This window comes from Macrosteles quadrilineatus, unplaced genomic scaffold, assembly GCF_028750875.1.
Source record: "Macrosteles quadrilineatus isolate MER2022 unplaced genomic scaffold, UCM_ALF_1.0 Scaffold_6__1_contigs__length_79288215, whole genome shotgun sequence".
Lineage (NCBI taxonomy): Eukaryota > Metazoa > Arthropoda > Insecta > Hemiptera > Cicadellidae > Macrosteles > Macrosteles quadrilineatus.
In genome coordinates this window covers 76,521,636-76,542,702 of record NW_026542599.1, presented here as the reverse complement: position 1 = coordinate 76,542,702, position 21,067 = coordinate 76,521,636, and the positions used below count along the sequence as shown (strand labels likewise).

At 34.7% G+C, this 21,067-nt stretch overlaps 1 protein-coding gene across 2 annotated transcripts in view; it reads left to right on the top strand.

Annotated features, from left to right (window-relative positions):
* The window catches only part of LOC128996609 (thrombospondin type-1 domain-containing protein 4-like), a 159,919-nt gene that overhangs the window by 130,342 nt on the left and 8,510 nt on the right, over nucleotides 1-21,067 (top strand). For both annotated transcript variants that reach the window (XM_054422013.1, XM_054422012.1), the window contains 8 exons: nucleotides 13,290-13,482; nucleotides 14,042-14,208; nucleotides 14,846-14,960; nucleotides 15,590-15,644; nucleotides 16,121-16,284; nucleotides 16,738-16,867; nucleotides 17,025-17,265; nucleotides 20,537-20,728. In XM_054422013.1, coding sequence (XP_054277988.1) covers nucleotides 13,290-13,482; nucleotides 14,042-14,208; nucleotides 14,846-14,960; nucleotides 15,590-15,644; nucleotides 16,121-16,284; nucleotides 16,738-16,867; nucleotides 17,025-17,265; nucleotides 20,537-20,728 — 1,257 coding nt within the window. The remainder of the gene's footprint in view (nucleotides 1-13,289; nucleotides 13,483-14,041; nucleotides 14,209-14,845; nucleotides 14,961-15,589; nucleotides 15,645-16,120; nucleotides 16,285-16,737; nucleotides 16,868-17,024; nucleotides 17,266-20,536; nucleotides 20,729-21,067) is intronic.

Below are 21,067 nucleotides of genomic sequence, written 5' to 3'. Positions count from 1 at the left end.
AATTAATCATCTATAATTGTTTTATTTTTATTCACAATCTTGGTCAGATATATTTTAGTTAGAACAATTTCATGCTTAACTGGGTAATGTATTATTTAACACTAAATGTAATATGTATCATTAAAGCAGTTACATGCCATAATAGACTAACCAACACAAGGGAGTATGTTTTATCTATGATGCCATGTGTTGAACTACTTTTAGTCAACCATTCTGTAATTGAGTAATAAACCTACTAATTGACAATTAACGTAGTGACATTCTAAAGGTCTATATTGCAGTGCAGCGTTGGTTGAAAAGGTCAGCGATACCATAGTATGCCACTAGTAATGATGAATAATTAGTAATGAAATTACGAATAATTTAAAAATATTTCATGTTTACAAAGACTTACGATGTGGTTCATCTGTAAAATAATACGTGAAAGCACACACAAATTTGGACAAACCTAAACTACCATACTAAAATAAATCAATTTTCAGTACTTTTCATAGCCTAGTCATTCCCACACTTTCTACATGTATGAAAATGTCAAAAAAATATATTTAGAAGGATACTTTTGCAGTCGGTTTACTTCACAGGTTAAACTGTTACGACATACTTATGTTTATGATATTCAGGGGACCGTAGTCTGTAACTGCATGTACATATTCAGGGGACCGTAGTCTGTAACTGCATGTACATTGTCTGGGAATTGCAAATACTGTACTGCAGTGCAATCCATCTTGTGGTATAGCACCACGTATAACGGGGATGGAACTTGTAATGTTCATTGTTTATGGCTTCAAATTAACTTTATTGCGATAGTTTATCTGACTCTAAAATCCTCATAATCGCACGGTGACTTTATAAAGGAATAGTTAAATCCTTATAAGTTTGATCATTTGACATTTGTCCATAACGTCAAACGAATTCCATGTGTAAGTACTATAGAAAAGTGCAATGCAGTTGTATTTTAGTAACCGTTTTTTAAGTTTTATTTGAAATTCTATCATAATATTTTTCATTATATTGAATATCAACAAAAATAACAGCACAAATTCGCTCAATTGAATAAAGCTGTGGTAGGGGTTGCTAGCTTACTACGGTTAGCGTCTCTGACTTCGGTGCGACAGAGTCAGCTGGTGAAAATACCACAATAACCCTACTAACTTTAGAGTGATGCTCTTTAATTTTTATGTCCCACCTGCACATCCTATGACGCTAAAACTTAGCCCGGCACCGTTTAAACATTAATTAAAAGACTTACTGTATTATAAAGGTTTTTTTTAAAGTCATTAGTATATTTCATCTCTATGGCGTAAAGTTACTTTTTTCTACTCGAGCTCAAATTTTATGATCGAGGCGAATACGAGGGTGGAAATGGGCGAAGATTGTAAAACATTTTTTCCCGTGCGATGGACTATATTTTTCATCGTATTGCCAAATTATTTTTACATTAATGGCCAAATTACGTTTGAAAACGAAAATACTTTTTATGTAATGATAGCCTCTCAAAACGACTCTCAACTTGTTTTCGATTTTGCTAATGCAAATAAGCAGCTGTTTGGTAAGTGATTGAATCACTGTTTTTCTCCCTAGGAAGTAAACTAACTACTTGGTGTAACACATGTATTAAAACAGCTGTTTTTGCTGCAGTTTCACAAAAACATTATTTTAACAACAGCGAATAATCACATAGAAACACCCGTGTTATGAGATGAGAGGTCCGAGTGACTCATTCGCAGTGCAAGTTAGTGGAGAGCCACTATAAACTAGTCATCTGGCGAGTCATAGTTATGACTCGGTCGTAAAGATACCGGGAGCCGAGGACCCTTGAAACGAGACTTGGCAATGGCGGGAAATACCACTCGAGTTTGGAGGGAAAAACTTCGTTTGGACGATTTAGTTTACGTTCTCAACTTTTCAGTTGGTAATTAGTGCACCCAATAAGATCCTTTGCTATACCAATTATCAATGTATAAATTAAATTACTAATAATATAAAAAAGGTTTACATACCTTAGATTTACATACCTTTTTATATTGTCAAATAATCAACAAATGTAATTACTACTCCGAGGCAACGATGAATAAAATATAAATGACTACATGGTGAATTAAGCTGTGTAAGCAATTTAAATGTTTATAGAGTTTTAACACATGCTACAAAGTACTGTATTGGGGTATTCAAAGAAAATGGGTCTTCACAAAACAAATAAGTTTTACCATCGTCAATCTCTACAGTTCTCCCTTTACTATAGTTTTAAGGCGTTCTCATACATCCAGTAGTAATTCTTCCCTTAAATAACTGTTAACACTGAAAAAGATTCACTTGTAATCAATCACCTTTTTATACGAACCATTGTAATTGGTAACGTAAAAAATGTAGAAATAGAAAAAGTAAAATAAATACGTTTAGATATGTATTTGCACTATCGACTAGTATACAATGATTTGCAATGATTTGCAATTACAATGATATACAATGATTGGAATCAATGATTTGCACCAAACTACTGTTTGAATGTAAAATAGTTTAAAATAGCTTGCAATTAGGCTACTGACCTTAATATGAACAATTTGATTTGAATTAAGTACATTAGTCTAATCTCGGGAACTATTAATTTTAACTTAGGATTAAATTTTACTTAGCGTCATCAACTGACTCTTTAAACCACTTTTGGCTTGGGTTCAATTTTGTTTCATCAGAGGCAAGTACTGTTTACTTTTAAATTCCATTATGCTTTTTAGGAAATCACCACTCTGTTATCTCAAAATGGCCAAAGTTGTTTCTCAGAACCTGTCAATCAGTCTTGGACCGATCCTCATTAGTAAGGCTTTGGCAAGTTTCTCGACAAGCTGAAAGTGTTAAATGTACCGTCTCCCGTCTCAACATATTATATGAAGGTGTAGTGTAAATATTTACTTGAACTTGACTCTGGTTTAGTAAAAATTAAGTTTTACAATTGTGTTGTGTACCATACAATCAACGAATTACTAACCATAACTACTTGTGTTACTTTAGTTATTTACTACGCTTTAATTGTAAGGATACACCACTTGATATTGCAGTTACGATTGCCAGATCAATCTCAATTCTGTTGACAGCGCTCAGTTTAATTATGTTTTGAGATAAATGAGCTTTTTCTATAACATCTCTATGGCATAACACGCAATTTATGTATGTTTTATGAGTTTATAATAGGCAAAAGTGAAAACTACTCGAAAATAGAAGACCACATACCTTTAAACACCCCAAAATAATGTGTGCGTTCCTAGTTATGTGAGGATTTGTTATTGAGAACTAAAATGTCTCAAATATTAGAAATAGGACCCTGTTTTATAATCGATGTGTGATGTTTTCGTACCATTGTTAGTCCAAATGTAGTCTTCAGCTTCAGAATAGCGTTGAGGCAAAGTTCTATCGATAGGGAAGATAACAAATTGCTACACCGATTATTTTATGATACATACACTTTTATACCATTCCAAAATTACTTGAAATGAGCTCTCAACGATACTCTGTTTTTCAATAAAGTTAGTGGAAATTTTTGAAAATAGTGAAACACTTAAATTATAACTTTTAAACTTAAAATGTCACTTCCGACTATATGAATTTTATTGTAGTGAGACTTCGTTATGCTAAACATTTGAGATTATCGAAATTCTTCAGTGGTTCTTCAAAAGCTTCTATGGCATTGACATAAAATTGTAAATTTCCTTAGAAAATTATTTCTTGACTTCTTGATTAGGATACGTTATTATTAGATTATTCCAAATGAGTATTTTTGATGACGTATTTAAATGGTCGAAATACTTTGTAACTTTATTTACATTTTTATCTACCGCCTTAATGACGTGTACAGTATATGTAGATACTGTACATCAAAAAGTGTTGGGAGACGTATTTTGTTGTATTCGTATACTTAGAAAACGCCTTTTGCTGACACATTTTAGTTTTCTGTAGTTGGTAAATGTGCAGTAACTAAAACATAACTCTGGCAGAAGGATTACCGCGTTGAAGCACACACAGATTACATTGAGGTCAGACAGAGTGTGGTAGCTTTAATGTGGTCAGTTATCTGAACATACTGTACGTAATATCATCATTCCGACCCGTTATGTGCGCCTTTATTGTTGTTAAGAATCGCACACTCGTAAAATATATGCAGTACGTGGTGTTCAACTTTGTTTTATATCTCTAAGTATGGATACTCCAACATCACACTCCCGCGTTAAATCGTAAATAAGATTAGACAGAATTGGAGCTAAGCCTCCGAAAGAGAGTGCTGATTCCAAATAGTGTATTCTTTGTTACCTTTGGCTTTCGATTTGCCACTATTATTTGCATACCTTAAAGATTATATAAGCCACAAATACTTCTGTTCTCTAAGAGAGTTCAATGATTTCCATCAAAATTCCGCCTCTCAAGCTTTTGTGAGAAATGTTAAATATCCCGGCATGCAATGTAACCTCAACCACCAGCTGTTGAGGTTAATGCGACCATTATTGGCGAGAACTAATCTGAACAGCTGATTACAAGCATCCAATATAACCGGATGATCCCTAATGTACCTGATTGAACTACTCGCTTACACTGAATGTGAAACTCAGCATGCTAGTCTAGCTTTGTCGGTTTGTATTGATGTTATTGGATTGTTTCAAGCAATTGTTGGCCAATATAAGACAGTTTTAACTTGATTATAATCCCATGTGGTACGGGTCCAGTTAGAAACTTCTGTCAATGAGACTTAAGGTTTAAACTTTGTAGGTACTTGAATCTATTTTATGTGAAAGTCTTTTACGTCTTATTGCAGCAAAAAAAGATGTTTATAATTCATGTGCTGCGGGTTTAAAGTGGATATTTTGCTCCCTATGGAATAAAAAGCCTTTTTCGTCATACTGTAGCAAAATAGCCGTGTTCAATAAATGCGCTGTGGGTCTAAAGTGGGACTTTTACTGTCTATGTCATGAAAAGCCTTTTTAGACCCTAGGTAGTACAATTCAGCTGTTATAAACTTCGATTGTAAGCAATCAAATGTATAGAAAAACTGCTATTTTTGGGAATTATCAAAATTGAAATAAAGTTGTAAGTTGTTTTGAGAGGTTAACTTCACAAGTAACGTATTTTGAGTGATAATAGTGCTCACCTAATAATCAAAAGGTCACCAGTACGATCCTGAGAAAAGCCAGTAGCTTTTTGATTAAAAACTGGCCCAGATATTACTGATCTGTTATACTGGTTTTGAATAAATAATCCTGGCTAATGAAACAGCTGATCTCAGTCAGCCAAAGCTGCACAGATCATACACTAATTCTTTGATGAAAAGTCAATGACTCAATCTTCACTTTTATTTGGGTTAAAATACGTACCCAGGTGGCGTAATCATCTCAATGATTGGTAATTGATAGTTGCTTCCTAGTTTGTTAAATATGTTATAAGACGAAAAATATTTAGTTATCCAAAAAAAAGTCAAGCCTCGCTCATTTTCAAGTGAAACTTGACCTTGGATCGGAAAAAGTAACTTTATTCCCTAGTGATTTTGGAACTGCCGTAATAACAATTAAGCTTATCGTTATAGGGTTTGGGAGATTCAAACTAATTGAAGAGAAAGCTTCCTGAGAGCCGAGATGTCTCGAGCCATCACGTCAATTATCCTTATCTAGACGTAGTCCTTATCTTCATGTGTTCTAGCTCGGGGCTTTATGAAAGTAAGAAGTAAAGCGGTCCTTCAGGTGCAAGTGATATGCGCGATTTTAAACTGTGGATTTGGGTTGGTAGAAGTTTTAAAATTTTTGAAATCTCATTTTTACCTGCCTTTCAAAACTGCTGATACAGAGATCAATTCAATTTTAGTATTTAGTTTTTAGATAATACATTTGTTTTTTACATATTTTGCCAGCCAAATAAATTGTAATATCTCACGAATTTGCAAAATATCTTGCAAACATAGAAAGTTTGTTGCGAAGACACCAGGTTGGTGATGGAGTGTCTATTTCTACAGTTTTGCACTACGTGAAGTAGTTCAATGTTGTTTGGCGGTCTGATAGGCGTTATCGGCTTTGGCATCGCTAGTGCTGTATAGTAGGACCCCCTGCTACCGTTTGCAAATCTCTACCTATAGAACAATCGACTGATAACATCTGCTTATAAACAATAGATGGCATCATGATGGATGTGTCATGCCAACGTCGACTGGGCTACTTCTGTGACCTTTGTGGCTTGGTGGTCTCTGGTGTATGGGACTAAATTATTACAGATATACTATACAGACTGTCCCAAAAGTCCCGGACCGGTTTAATATTATCTAAACGAAAACAGATAAACCAATAAGATTTGGTACATCAACACCCCACCTAAAAATCTACTTTTTTAAGTAACTATCAATTTTCTGTCATATCATGGGGACGTCCCGCAAGGAGTCAGAAGGAAATCTTAAACAGAAGCATAGGTTGGCATGTACATCAAATTAAAGGTCTTTACTAGCAGAATATAATGCCACAAATTTGAACTCAAACGGACAACCGAGACAATAATGACAGTTGTTCAAAGATAAATTTAATTTGCATTGCTATTGTACGCTTACTCCTCAGGGAGCACAGCCCTAGGAATCGGAAGAAAATTGTTAACGTAAGCATAGGTCGATATGCACATCAAATTAAAGGTCTTCACTAGTAGATTACAATGCCGTAAATTCAAGCTCAAAAGAACGCCTGAGTAAAAAATGGCAGTCGTTCAAAGATTTAAAATGGCGGATTCAAGAAATCTTTCAACGGCCACCATTTTGAGCAGGATCAACCTTTTGAAGTACGGTTTGCGGCATTGTATTCTACTAAAAAATACCTTTCATTTTATGTGCATATTTACCTATGCGTCTATTTAAGATTTTCCTTCTGACTCCTTGCGGGACGTCCCCATGATATGACAGAAAATTCATAGTTCCTTGAAAAAGTAGATTTTTAGGTGTGGTGTTGATGTACCAAATCTTATTGATTTATCTTTTGTCGTTTAGAAAATATTAAACCGGTCCGGGACTTTTGGGACAGTCTGTATATTAATAGGCAAGCATGTTTCTTTAGAACCTCTTTCTTAGCTCGTGTGAATCGCAGAGAAAATCTAAGTATACTGTTGGAAAAATATTTTCCTGTAGATGTGGAGAATCCCTTTATAATCTAAAAAAAACTAAAAAAAACGCAAAAAATGAATTTTAAATATGAAAAAAAGACATGGGCCTTATGGGTTGCCGTGCTGGTGACGAAATAACAACGAAATATAAACAGAAAATCAAAACAAATTAAATAAATTTTAGTTTTCAAGCACTGTACGACCTCTTGTATATATTATACGGCATACATGCACAATGTTAACATTTTTCCAATTTTGTAAAATAAAACACAAGTTTTTATGTGGTGGTATCATAGATTAAACATACTCATTTTATAACACCCTTATAGATAAGCTGAAATAAATTTGTTTGTTAGCTCACGTTTATCTAGAGGGTGCGGGCGTTTTGTAGTTCATTGTTTTGTTCGTGTTAATTGAAAAATTCACTCTACAAACAATTGTTTATCCTGTAGTATTTTAGCCAAAGAGTAAAGCACGATTAGTAAAATCTAGCTTGAAAGTAGCCTAAAATAAGCTGAAAACATTGGGGAACTAACGCCCAAATACAGGCTTCAGATTGTTCAATATGACGTAAAGACTAATTTTGACTAATTATAATATCTTCAACTACCTAAATATCTTGTGCTTCCTGCAAGTTTCTTTCACTCTAAATAATAAACGATGAAAGTAAAAACAAGTAAATGTTTCAAAGTAACCCTGTGCGAGCGAGTGACGAGGTAAAGCCGCCGTGAAAGCTATTTCCCATTGTGCCTCTCGCGGTAATTTTTGTTGCGAGAAGCTTTTTCACGGGAGGCTACTCAAGCGCGGTTGTATTCTCAAAGGAACACTACATCTTGCTCAATGTTAAAACTCGGAGATTTGCGTTTTAATGAGTGAGCCCAGGGTGGTGGAAAGTTTAAAATAATTGACGAATGAGATTTTGCAATATAAAATGTTTAGTTTGGTTACATCACAGAATAGTCGATTGTAGTTCAGTTCTAAAAGTATAATGTATGTATGTATAATGTATGTGTGTATAATGTATGTATGTATCATGTATGTATGTATAATGTATGTATGTATAATGTATGTATAATGTATAATGTACACGTGGATGTTGTTAAGGTAGATTATTTCACCCCGGTAGCCCCTCGATAAGGTCCTAGAACCGTCACTGCTAGATTTTTTTAAATTAGTCTGTCTTAAGTTAACATAGCATTATTATTCTATTCGAAATTGAACTGCGATAGTCAATGCTACTTAGTTTGTTTATATATGTCAGTGTTGCTTTAAAACGTTTTCATAAGAACGTAAATGTGTAAACTCTTTTTATAATATCTTTAATTTATATACAAGAAATAGTAAAGCTTTATTACTTACTTACCGAAATTTATTACTTACTTACTGTACCACGGAAACTATTAATTTGCAGTATTTTATTTACGGTTAAAATGACTACAATGATGAAATACGTGTAAAATATTTTTTGCAAGGAGTTAATCTAACTTATGCTTTTCACATATTTGGGGAAAATTTATGAAGAATTACCATTGTTATTCGTAATTATGACGTTGGTTCCAATTAAACACTGTGTACAGTTGTATTGTCTTAGTAGCTAGGGTCTATAGCGCAAACCTGAAGGTGTCTGGTTTGATCCATTCTGAGACCAGATCTCTTTCCTAATTGGTCTTTTCATTAATCATGCTAAACTAAAGGTCGACGATAGAAGGTAAGAAAAAGAAAAGGTAAATTATTCCAATTTCGTTTATATAAACCAAACAGAACACTGTCCTAGAGCGATTCAAACTCTAACTCATAGCATTAGCTAAGGACCCTGTGCTCATAGTCAAAACTAAACAGGAATCGCCCGTTTAATAAAACAAGCTGAAATGGATGATTTTTTATATGTTTAATAGCAACCTAATAATAAATCTGTGTAACAGACTCTCTCTATCCCTCAACAGATTATAAAATATGGAAACGAAGCGATCGGCCAACAAGCGTTGACTTGTCATTTTTCAGCTGTCTCTGGTAACGATAAATCTTTCTCTTTATTGGCGAATAAATTTAATTAAGCCTTCAGCCGATTGATGAAACGCAAGTTGGAACTCGTCATGATACAGAAATGAAACTGTGTTAATTAAAAACATATATTAACTTCTTTATTACAATTAACTTTGTTTTAAACATTAACAATCTATTAATAGGCAAGCTGTTTATTTACAACTTGTTTTCTCACCACGTGTGCATCGCAAAGAAAATCTACGCATACTGTTAGAAAGATATTTACCTATAAATGTGCAGAGTCCCTGTATAAATTTAAAAAAGGGTAAAAAAGTAACTTTGAATGTCTTAAAATTTGCATGGGCGTTATGGGTTGCCATGCTGGTGACGAACCAACAACAAAATTATTAACAGAAAGTCAAAACAAATGGAAGAAATTCCAATCACAGCGTGGGGTCAAAATAGAGAATCGTGGTTTTGGTCGAGTTTAAGTTAAAGTAGGAAGAAAATGTTTAATCCCACGGCGCAATTGACATTTAAATTACAATCACTTTGGTATTTAAAAAAATATTTTATGATGGTAAATATCTCTTCAGTGGCTGTTTGAAATTAACAAAACTAACATTGCTTTTTGACAGGCAAATATACAAGATGGCCGCTAGCATCCATGAAATCCCTTGGAAAACAATTATAAACCCCGAAGAAAATTTATGATGTCACAGTGCACTATATATTTAATTTACAACAATTTTGGTATCCTATTTAAAAAAAAAACATATTTTTGGATTATAAATAACCCTTCGGCAGCTGTTTAAAGTAATCCAAGATGACCGCTAGTTTCCAAGGGATATTAACGCCAACATCAAAGGGAAAGCTAACTTTTGACTCCAATCTGTTCAATCGAGTGCCCGTATTATATGGTAGAAAGTTACACCAATTTGAGAGTTGGGTTTGGTGGAGGTGGTATAAAGTTTAAAAGTTTGCATATTTTTTGTTTTTATTCAATCTTGAAAACAGTAGTCATGTTAAAGTAATTTTTTACAGAGTTTCAAAATGTAATAAATGGGAACTTTTCGAACATTCTTAACGCTTTAAAAGTCCCTATACAGAAAAATATTAAAAATAGATCAAATAAAGACATAGCTACAAAACTTGCAAAAAAGTCACTCTGCTCATAAAATATTTAGGGCATTTTCAGTGATACGCTACCTCCTCAGGGGGACGGCCGCTAGGTGTCAGAAGACAATCTATCCATTTCTACATAAAAATAAAGATATTTATTAGTAAAAAACAATGCCGCAAACCCGAGCTCAAACGGACAACTGAGTAAAAAATTACAGCATTGAGAATATTGATAAAATAGCGACAATAATTGAGGTAGATTTTTAAATATTTAAAGAGATAAAGTATGAATGAATGAATGAATGAGGTGCGTTATCTTATCGGTTTAAAGGTCCTTTATCGCTGAGCGCCATTCATTCGCGACATCGTCCTTGGGTATTTAAATTTATCTCTACCATGGAATGTCATTGATTTTAATTTATACTTTAAAAAATCACAACTTCCGAACGGAACATGCTATTGGAGTCGGGTTTTCGCAGTTCTGTTCAGCTTAAGTAAAATCTTCAAACTGAAATGTATTTTTGTATCATAAAATATTCCGGATATTTTAAATATACACAAAAAATACTTATTTATCTGGTTTTAATCCTCCTAGCTTTTACTGCAATTTAATTATTTTTGCGTCGTCAACTAAACCACTGCCAAACTTGTTTGAAACAATTTTCGTAATGTCTCTTTGAGTGATTAAATGTAAATAATGTCTGTTTGCTAAGTATATTCCAAACTCCAGCAAAGGAAGGTTTTGGGAAACGGTTTATTGGCAAACATTTATTGCCGAAAGCACATGAAGTAAACCATTGGAAATTAAAATTGTTATTGAACTTGGGGAATTTTAAAGCAAGATATAGAACTACACTAGCAAAGAAAATAATTACAATGGCTAAAAATAAATACACTAATTCAGGTGTTTTCGCACAGAATAAAACAAAATTAATTAATATTGCTTTCACATTTAGTGACAGAATAATTTTAATTTTATGTAAGTAGTTAATTTATTGTAATAATTAATACTGCTATGCTAGCACACCGTAAACAGTGTTCCTCAGTTTTTCAATATTTATAAAATTATTCCTATTATATTGCGTCACCTAAGCCTAAAAACAACATTCATTGACTTGTACATCTATAACAAATCTTAAGTAGGCTAGTCTAAAGTATTAATATATGTAAATATGTATACGCTTGTTGGATCAGTATTATTTTAACACTCTGCATCGTGGTTTCAGCACAAGCTGACTAAGAAATGTTAATTGTTTAGCACCTCTCACATTCATCGTAAAATCAACTATCAACGCTCAATATATCGATGATTTTGCCGATGATCTCAATACCATTAGCTCTTCCCAGAGTGGTGCTTTGAAGAGTTGATTTATCACATGCCCTCAAAATGATCAGAAATCACCATAGACCACAAACGCCGCGATTCATTAGGTCTAGACGGTTTTTGAAAACGAATGTGAAGAGAACGTTAAGGTAATTTAAGACCAACCCAACAAATATTTAAATCGTTTACTTGACCAGTTATTTTTATTTTTGTGATTAATCTCCGTTTTAGTGCTGAATATATTTGTGTTTGCGTCGTTTGAGCGGAAAACCCTGTACTCTGCTCGGGGGAAAAGCAGTTCCAACCCTAAATATGAAACTTTATAGGTATGCAATTATATATAGACTATGCAAATAGACCTTATTGATCAACCCTACATATATATCACTTTACAGGTTTGCAAAACTGTTATGAAATTTGCCTACCTACGTACTACAGGTGTACAGATTGTTTATACAAATTGGAAACAAATGGTGTTTTTGTTTCTAGTGACCCTAAAAGTTCAGTAGTATTACACCAAATCTTATCACAAATACTTTCTTTATAAGAATGTTTAAAACTCTGTTAATTTTATTCAGTATTGTAATTTCCAAATTATTGCAAGTGACCAATCATTTCATCTTAGACAGTAGTAATATACGGTTTCACTGATTTTCCTACTTCCAATCTTCTTCACATACTGATTAGTCTGTACAGTCTATTAAACAAGGAATAAAGCTACGGTTTGCTATTGTCTACATCTCTATTTGTTTACCGACATACCCTGATTGATTGGGAGCGGTTGGGCTAAAGCTGACCAAAGCAATCGTTGTAATTAGCTCATCAGCCCTCAGCAGCCTGATCCACCAAATAATGCCATTTCCCTGTGTTATAAAACTTGTTTTAGCATTCACTAATTTGTTTTAACTGTAGCCAAATACTAAGTTTATGGCGTTCATAGTTAATGCTGAACCTTTTTTACATAGGAAGTTTTATTTTGATATAAAGAAGGAAATAGTTTCTTATTATAAAAAGGTTTTGATAAATGTAATGGTTTAATTATAGAATATACAGGTGAAAAACTTAACTGTGCAACCATTGGTACCTATCTAAGAAACTATGCCTAATATAATTCATTTGTTAAAAAAGCAATGACAGACCCTAGTTAGGTACCAATAATGGCACAGCTCACCCTGTAGCTAATTGAGTCTTTATTTCAGTTTGTAAACAAAAATGAATTCAGGTGTTTTAAGGTGATCCAGGGATGATAAATCTACATGGAACGGAATATGATGTTTATAGTTTGTATATTACAACTTAAACTAAACAATTAAGGAATTAACACTTCTACTACTCCTGTGATCAAACAAAATGCAATGCACCCAGTATTAACTAATCAATTGATTCTTATTCAGGGAACCAACGCTTAGACTATTACAAAATCGAGACGCAGACTACACTAGAAAATCGATAGTAATTTTTTTATGTTGGTACCAACTATCACTAATCAGCTCATGGCTGCGTACACAATCCCGTAGTTCAAATGAAAGTACAATGTACTTTATCCCCTGTACTACTAATGTCAGCCAACGTGATGCCATTCAGAGGTTCAGTGCCTACCTTCCTATCTCTATGGTGGTGGACTGTGCAGCCTGCAATGATACCAACGGTAACAACACTATTATGGTGTCAATGTTTTAGTACTACTATGTAATCAAACAAAATGCAATGTGCTTCTATGTTTAATGTGACTAATAGAGTATTTTTATTCCAGGGGGTTGGTATCAATGGGTCGGACCGTAGACTGGACTGTGCAGCCTGCAGTGGTACGAACTCCACTTGTCGCTTAGTCTCCGGTATTTTCACCCGGCCTCAGTTACCCATGGGTTATAACCTCATCACACAACTGCCCCAGTCTGCATGCAACCTTACCATCAGCGAGCTTAAGCAGAGCAGAAACTATCTTGGTGAGTGTTTTTATACAAACTCTAAATTAATACAGCTTTTGTACCGGTATTCAATAGGGTAGCAAACCAACAATGAAAAATAAATACAACTAACAACATTATATTATTCTTCAGTAGGGTGTAAATCGACTTTTCTGCCAAAAAAATGCTGTAGTTTTTACCCCGGGTGAATATAGAAGGACTCTAAATTCAATTTAACCCTCGCACGCTTTAAAATGAGCAAAAAAATGTTAAGTTAGAAGAATATTCTGTTATGTCCTATAGTTGTTTTCCACACCAGCTCATTTTTATTTGCCCTTTGGGCAAAATTGGCAGACCAAACCCTCTACAGAATATTGAAAACTCTGTTGTTCTTCTCTGTTTAGTTCTACTTCCAGCTTTGCCAACTGACTTTTTCCTGAAGGAGGAAAGAGATGCCGAGATGCTTTTTTAGCAAACCCTCTGGATTTATAGAGAACAACAATTAGATTACGGTTTCTGTAGTACATAAACAGACTTGCATATGACGAGCATTGGATTATGTAGGATGAAAATGTAACATAAACTTTTGGATTTCCAGCTCTACGGCGGATTGATGGCAGTTTCTTGTTGAACGGCAACTGGGCCATCAACTGGTCCGGGGATTTCAACGCAGGAGGAACTCCATTCTCGTACACAAGAGACGATGATCAGCACATAGAGTCTATACACTCCCCCGGTCCTCTACTGGAACCTCTAGATCTCATGGTAGAAATTAATGTCGTAGATTCAATGAGACACTTAGACTTATGGTTTAGTTTTACAAAAGGTTGTCCCATCAAAGTGTGCATTGAAAGCGTAATACGAACAAAGTGTAATATGAACAAAGTATTTTTGTTTTGACCTTTTGGTTTCAAGGTTTCTCCTAAAATTTTTCCCCTTCAAGTAACTTACACTAAATTAACAACGAATTGAACAGCAGGCGTACCTTAATGAGAGTAGACTTACCACCATGGCCCACCCAAGAACCTATAAAGTTTACACAACAGACAAAAATTAGAGAAGTTCACTGTTACTAGCAATTTCAACAAAAAGATTCATCCATAAATCGTATACAAAATCCATAGGCACTTGTGTTCTAACAGTTACATGAAAAAATTGCAAGTGAAATAAAAAATGCCGTAGTTCACAAAAGTTGTTCTTTCATTTTTACATTGTCACAATAACTGGAATATTTAACCAAAATCAGTACTTATTGATTTCTCAGTCAATAGCTCAATTCATCCCTGTGTGGGTCTATTTTAATTCTTAAATTGACAACAACTTTTATGGGTTCAAGAGTTAAGAGCTCAAAGTGTTGAAAATATTAGGAAACAATACATAACAGAATCAATGTGTTTTCCAGCTGATCTACCAGCAGCCAAACCCTGGTATCAAGTACCAGTACCAGCTTCCCATGGTCAGGTCTGAACATTCCGCCAAGGAGTCGGTGATTGCACCTCCGCTTGCCAGGCATCCGTGTAAGATGTCTTCTGCACCTTCTAAACATTTTATATAAAAAATTTAGTGTTTTTGTAAGGAAAGACATGAAAAAGCTTTGTTCAATCATAAGTTAGGGGACTTATTTGAAAAAAAGCTTCAGATATTTTATAAGCTACAGCTATACCTATTATATTTTATCAGATATTTTTAATTTTTCAAGCTTCAGATATGCGTTTCAAATATTTTAGGCACATGGGTACTGTGTGGCTCAAATAAAAAAATCCTGAAGTTTCTTTATACACCTTTATCAAACAATATCCGCAATAACAGAAAGAATTTTTACTAGTCTTCCAACTTCTGTGAGTGTTGACTTAAAAAACATTATTAGTTTCATACGAGTAAGGTTTACATATATGAACATGAAGATACAAATCCAGCGTGTGTTTTGTTACAAGCTAAGTTAGAAGCTCATGACGAGAGTTAATAAACCCCAGAGGAGATAAACCTCCAAAAAGCAGTCCCAGGTTTTTATTGAAGTTGTGCTTGTAAAGAACTTAACCCTTTTAATGGATTATATTTGTTAATAGTCCTCTTTTAGTTGTGTTGTTTAGAGTTTTTGTAGAGCATTCTAAATTTTGTGATTAATACTCTTTTTGATCGTTTCCAGCTCCAAATCATATCCCAGAAGATCATAAAGCATTAGAAAATGGGGTTGATACAAGGTAAATATGTAGTTGTTTGGTCCTACTTAAATTAACAGCCAAAGAAATTTATATTAATTTTTATTTTTTTACCATCCCTTCAATTCCTCACAAACTTATAATAATTTTGTTTGAAATATTTGATTTAGTATTTACTTAAAACGTATTTAGTTTCCAGCACTCCAGGATTACACATATCCTCTTCTGTTTAATTTATTCCAGGATATATCTTCCTCAACCAAGCGCCTAATTCCTCCTTTCTTCGGATTTCATCCACTTATCCTTCTTCACGTCATTTACCCACTTTATCAAGGGATTCCTCTCGGTTTTCATACCATTATTAACTCCATTTTCCTAATAATATTTACCATCCTGTTATTCCACAACTTAACTATTTATCCAATCTAAATCATACTAATCATTACAACTGATTATGCAATGAATTACAATTATTATGGATTTGATTTTTTTCTAAGTCTCTACCCTGATATTCCCAGGCCTAGCAGTCCAGTCTTCCCATACGGCACCACCACAGCAGGTGGAGGGGGGGATATGCAGGCCTACGCAGGAGACGAAGCTGTCAAATCTCGACCCAAGCGAAAACGAAAATTTGCTTGGAAGATCACCGGATTCACAGAGTGTTCTAGATCTTGTGGTGGAGGTAAGTTGAATCTCTGACAGTGCTGTAGGAATAGAAGAAAATGTTTAGAAAAGTAGAATCTAAAATAATAAATTGTTTTGATTGTTTGTTTTTGTATTGTTTTGTTGTTATAATTGTTTTAAATAATAAATTGTATGAATGAGATTGTGTTTAAAATGTGACTGGGAAAACACCAGTCATTTATCTTTTTGACCAGGCAGTTGATGGCACAACTCCTCGCAAATGTTCTGTTATAGTTTTAACTAGTATATATTTAAATGATATTTTGCATAGGCAGTCATCCCAATTTTTTGGTAACACGTCTGATGGGAGCTTAGCAAATTCACCCTTCAACCACAGATCAAATGGTGTTTTTATTCTACACTTGTAACTATTCATTGTATACCTAACCCACAGGAATGTCAGTAAAAATCTAATTGAAGTACCCAAAGTCAATTGTGTATGTTTTTCCAGGTATCCAAACAGCTGTGATAGCTTGTGTGAGAGAACACAATCAGCTGACAGTATCCGACCGACGATGCACTGCTTTCGAAAAACCGCCTCCGCAAATTGTTCGATGTAATCTGAAGCCATGCGTAGCTGAGTGAGTATTTAAGCTATAAACTTTATATCATAGAACTATATATTGTCTTCATTTTGTCCCACGACAAAAGGATCAAAACGTAAAACCTTTAAAGATCACAAAGTAAAATAGGTAATGTAACATTTTTACCCCTGGATCAGCAAGCTCTCTTGTTCAGGTGGGTGGGAGGTGAGTGGAGCGAGTGCTCCGTCACTTGCGGGGAAGGAGTGCAAACCAGAGAGATCCTTTGTCGTCAGGAGATCACGACCACACTGATTATGACAGTGGCTGACGGGGCGTGTCTGACCCCGCCGTCTCCGTTGCTGCATCGCATCCGTACGTGTCAGCGACCCCCCTGTGCCCCGCCTGACCAAGGCACGGAGAGAGAAACACAGTGGCAGGTCGGCCCTTGGAGCGAGGTGAGTGAAATATTTATATTTGTACAGAGGCGCTTTTTCTACTGCACAAAATAAAAAATTAAATTATAGTTTTTTGAAAAAAGAGCACTTTGCTCTTTGGTAAAGATGAAGGAATTGATAAACAGATAGCACACACAAAAAAGAGTTCCAGGCATTTGAGAGCACACAGAAATTTCACAATACAATTAGTTTGATATTTTGCTAAGTAGCAAGTGTCATATGATGTTAATGAAGCAGTTCTCTGAAGAGATGGGGTTTGAAATTATCACCAGCAGCCCTAAACTGCCTCAGTCAAATGGTCTCGCTGAGTCTGCAGTGAGCACTGCTAAAAAAATCCTGTCAAAATGTAAAGATGTTGAAATTGGTCTACTTTCCTACCGAACAACTCCTTTGGAAAATGGATATTCCCCAGCGGAATTACTCATGGGAAGGAAGATCAGAAGCACCGTCTCTACCTGGACGGAAAACCTACGTCCCTCTTTGCCAGACAATGCGAAGATCCAAGCTAAGGAAAAACTCATAAGGGAGGGGATGAAGGCCAGATATGACAAGCGCCACGGGCAAGGGTCCTTCCCGATCTTCATCCCGGCTGTACAGTTTGGGTACCGGATCTGAGGAGAAAATGTGTGGTGAAGGCTAAACTTCAAGAGCCAAGATCTTACCTAATTGAGCAGGACAACGGACCAACACTGCGACGAAGTAGATCCCAAATCATCCCAGTAAAATAATCGTCCGAAGGGGAGGATGTCATATGATGTTATAAACATACTAGTGGCTTGTAGGGGCAATAGCCCCTATATATATATTCTAGTAAATATTTTGTACAAATTATTAGTCTCATGGGTTACCCTACCTTGAATTATCGTTTAACATTTTTGTATATTATAATATGTATAAAAGTTATTACATACCTGCATAATGCAATTTTTTGATGTCTGTTCTGTTTAAAATGTAGATTCCAAAGGACTGTTCATGTAGTGTGTTTATAATACAAACTTTCTAATCATGATATACATCTAAGGAAGATTTTCAATAATAATCTTCATGACTATTAATTAAATACGAGAGGTCGTCCAGTGGTCGAAACTCGACCAAAAATATCTAATGTACTGTAGTACTCACTCTTCTATTTTCACCCCACACTGTAAATAAAACATGTGATTGGAGTTTCTTCCATTTGTTTTGATTTTCTGTTTATATTTCGTTATTTCGTCACCATAGCAACGCATAAGATCCATGTTAATTTTTTCAAATTTTTAAACTCATTTTTCGTGCTTATCTTTGAGCCTATTTAAATTTATAAAGGGATTCTGCACACCTAGAGGAAAATAGCTTTCTAACGGTATGCGTAGATTTTACCTACGATGCACACGAGCTGAGAAAAAAGGTTTTAAAGAAACATGCTTGCCTATTAATATATAGATAGATTTATCAATTCCTTTGAATATAGACAAATTCACTTAAATAAAACACATAGAGATAATGTCATCCTCCAAATTGTATAATGCTAATTATAACAAAATCTCTCTAAAACAACAGAGTATAGTATCCATTTTAATCGAATCCTTGGTCTTTATTTTGTTCTAGTACTATTTTAACATCATCTGGCAACTTTAACCGGCTAAAAGCTACATAAAGTTGACCATGGGTAAACACGGGTTTTTTTCAAATAAATGCCAACTTTTTGAAGGTTTGGCCTTGCGCTTTATTTATAGTAATATCGAAAGCTAATCGCAATAGGAATTGAATTCCTAAACTTAAACGGCATATTAGGATCTTTAGATGTTAGTTTTATTTTTGGCATGAAAAATATGTTCCCTTTGCCTACTCCAGTAATTACTTCTAACTTTACACTTTTTTCAGACATACCTAACACAACTAATCTTATTCCATTAACTAATCCAGACCCTGGAAAAAGTCTATATTTCAGCTTTATAATCTATACTTATTTAATACGCAAGCAGGTTTTTTGTGACAATTACTCCTCCGGAACTACTGAACCGATTGACATGTTTTTGGTGTCATTGGAAAGAGCGTAACGTGAAGTTGTGCAGGAAACTTTTTTATAAGGAAATAATTAGAGAGTGAGGCCCTAGGGCCCTTTAAAGTTTCTTATTTATCCATAAGATTAACATGGTAAACAAACATTGTTATGAAACTCCAGCTGTTGTCAGAAATGCTGTTCTGCTATTTAATTTAATTTGTTTACAAAGAGAATTAATTGTTTCTTGGAGCCAAGTGGTCAATGAATTATACTTTTGCATTATTTTAAATGATATACACTATACAAAATGATGGTACTGTAATAGATATTCATTTAAATAATTAATAAGTACGATTGAGCCTTTGCCTATATGTTCCCTGGTAAGTGTGTTGTAACTGTTTCTTATAGTATATTATAGTATCTTAAAGTAAAACCAAATTATTCTTTTCTCCATTCTCACCCCGTAGCGAAGCACGGGCAGAGCAACTAGTAGTATACATATTACAGTACATATTACCATATGCTTTAAATTAAATAAACCACATGTTTTTAAGTAACCAAAGCAGACATGACCTGGATTCCCATGTTATTTAAATGTAAATTATTTTATTACGTAACGACCTTTTGGTGCATAATTAAGAAAAATGAATAATTTTCCCCAAAACTTCATGCCGAGACCTTTAAAATGAGACCTCTCCCAGCTTTCTACGGCCTCCCGTTCGCTCACAATTTCATTGTAAAATTTTGGGCTTACGGAATTAGATATATAGATGTTGTTTTGTTATTGTTTGACATGATTCAGAGTTTAGAATAAAAAAGGTTAAGTCTTGTTACTCTTGTTCTTTCTTTTGACTAACGTTTTTTATCATTCTTTTCATATTAGTACAGTAAGCAAATTGAATTGTGTTATCTAAGAAAATAGTGAAATATTTTTCGATGCGATTAGTAAAACAATGTTTTCACGGTGGTCAATGATCTGAAATCGGATTACATTATTGTTTTGATTAGTTTACTATAACGCATATAAAACACACAATTTTTAATCAGTATTTCAACCTCATAATATCTTCAAAACTCATTTTTACCTACTTCATCCCAAAATATTTTGGGAATGACACCCTGACCCTACAGAAGGGAGAAGAAGCACGCCAAAGTTGTTAGCAGACCAGGGCATTACTCGCTCTAAGCCTGTTAGCCTCTAAGTCTGAAGAATAACAAGAACCTAAATGGGGAGGCTCCACTTCTCAATCATCCGCTATATTTCTAACTGAGTATTATCCCCCGCAGTGCTCGGTGACGTGTGGGCTTGGGGTGAGGTCTCGGACTGTAGCTTGCCCCGCTACCTCCCCTGCGTGCCCCGCCGCAGACCGGCCGTCCGCAGAGTCAGTGTGTGACACTGGCCCGTGTCAGTCCCCGGCAGCCGCTGCCTCGTCTGACACCTCTCAGCCACAGTGGTTCTACACAGAGTGGTCTCAACAGGTAGACCCTAATGTAACCTGACTTGTGGTCATTTTTGTTGTTGATTAGCTTTAAAAAAATGTATCAGATATGTTTCAGTACTCCAGTGACAAGTTAAGAAATTGTAATAATCAATAACTTGTATATCAAGACATCAAAACAATTCCATCTTAAAAACACTAGTGTAAGGCAAGCTTCATAACAATCTGTTCCATCCAAACCATCCACAAAAAACTGTTTAATATGTGTTATACAGGCCATATTTTCCTTCTAGTGAAAGGATTGTGACAGCATATATTATCCCCATGTTATTCTACCATACGTTAAAGATTATGTGTTCTATATAGTTTGAGACCCACA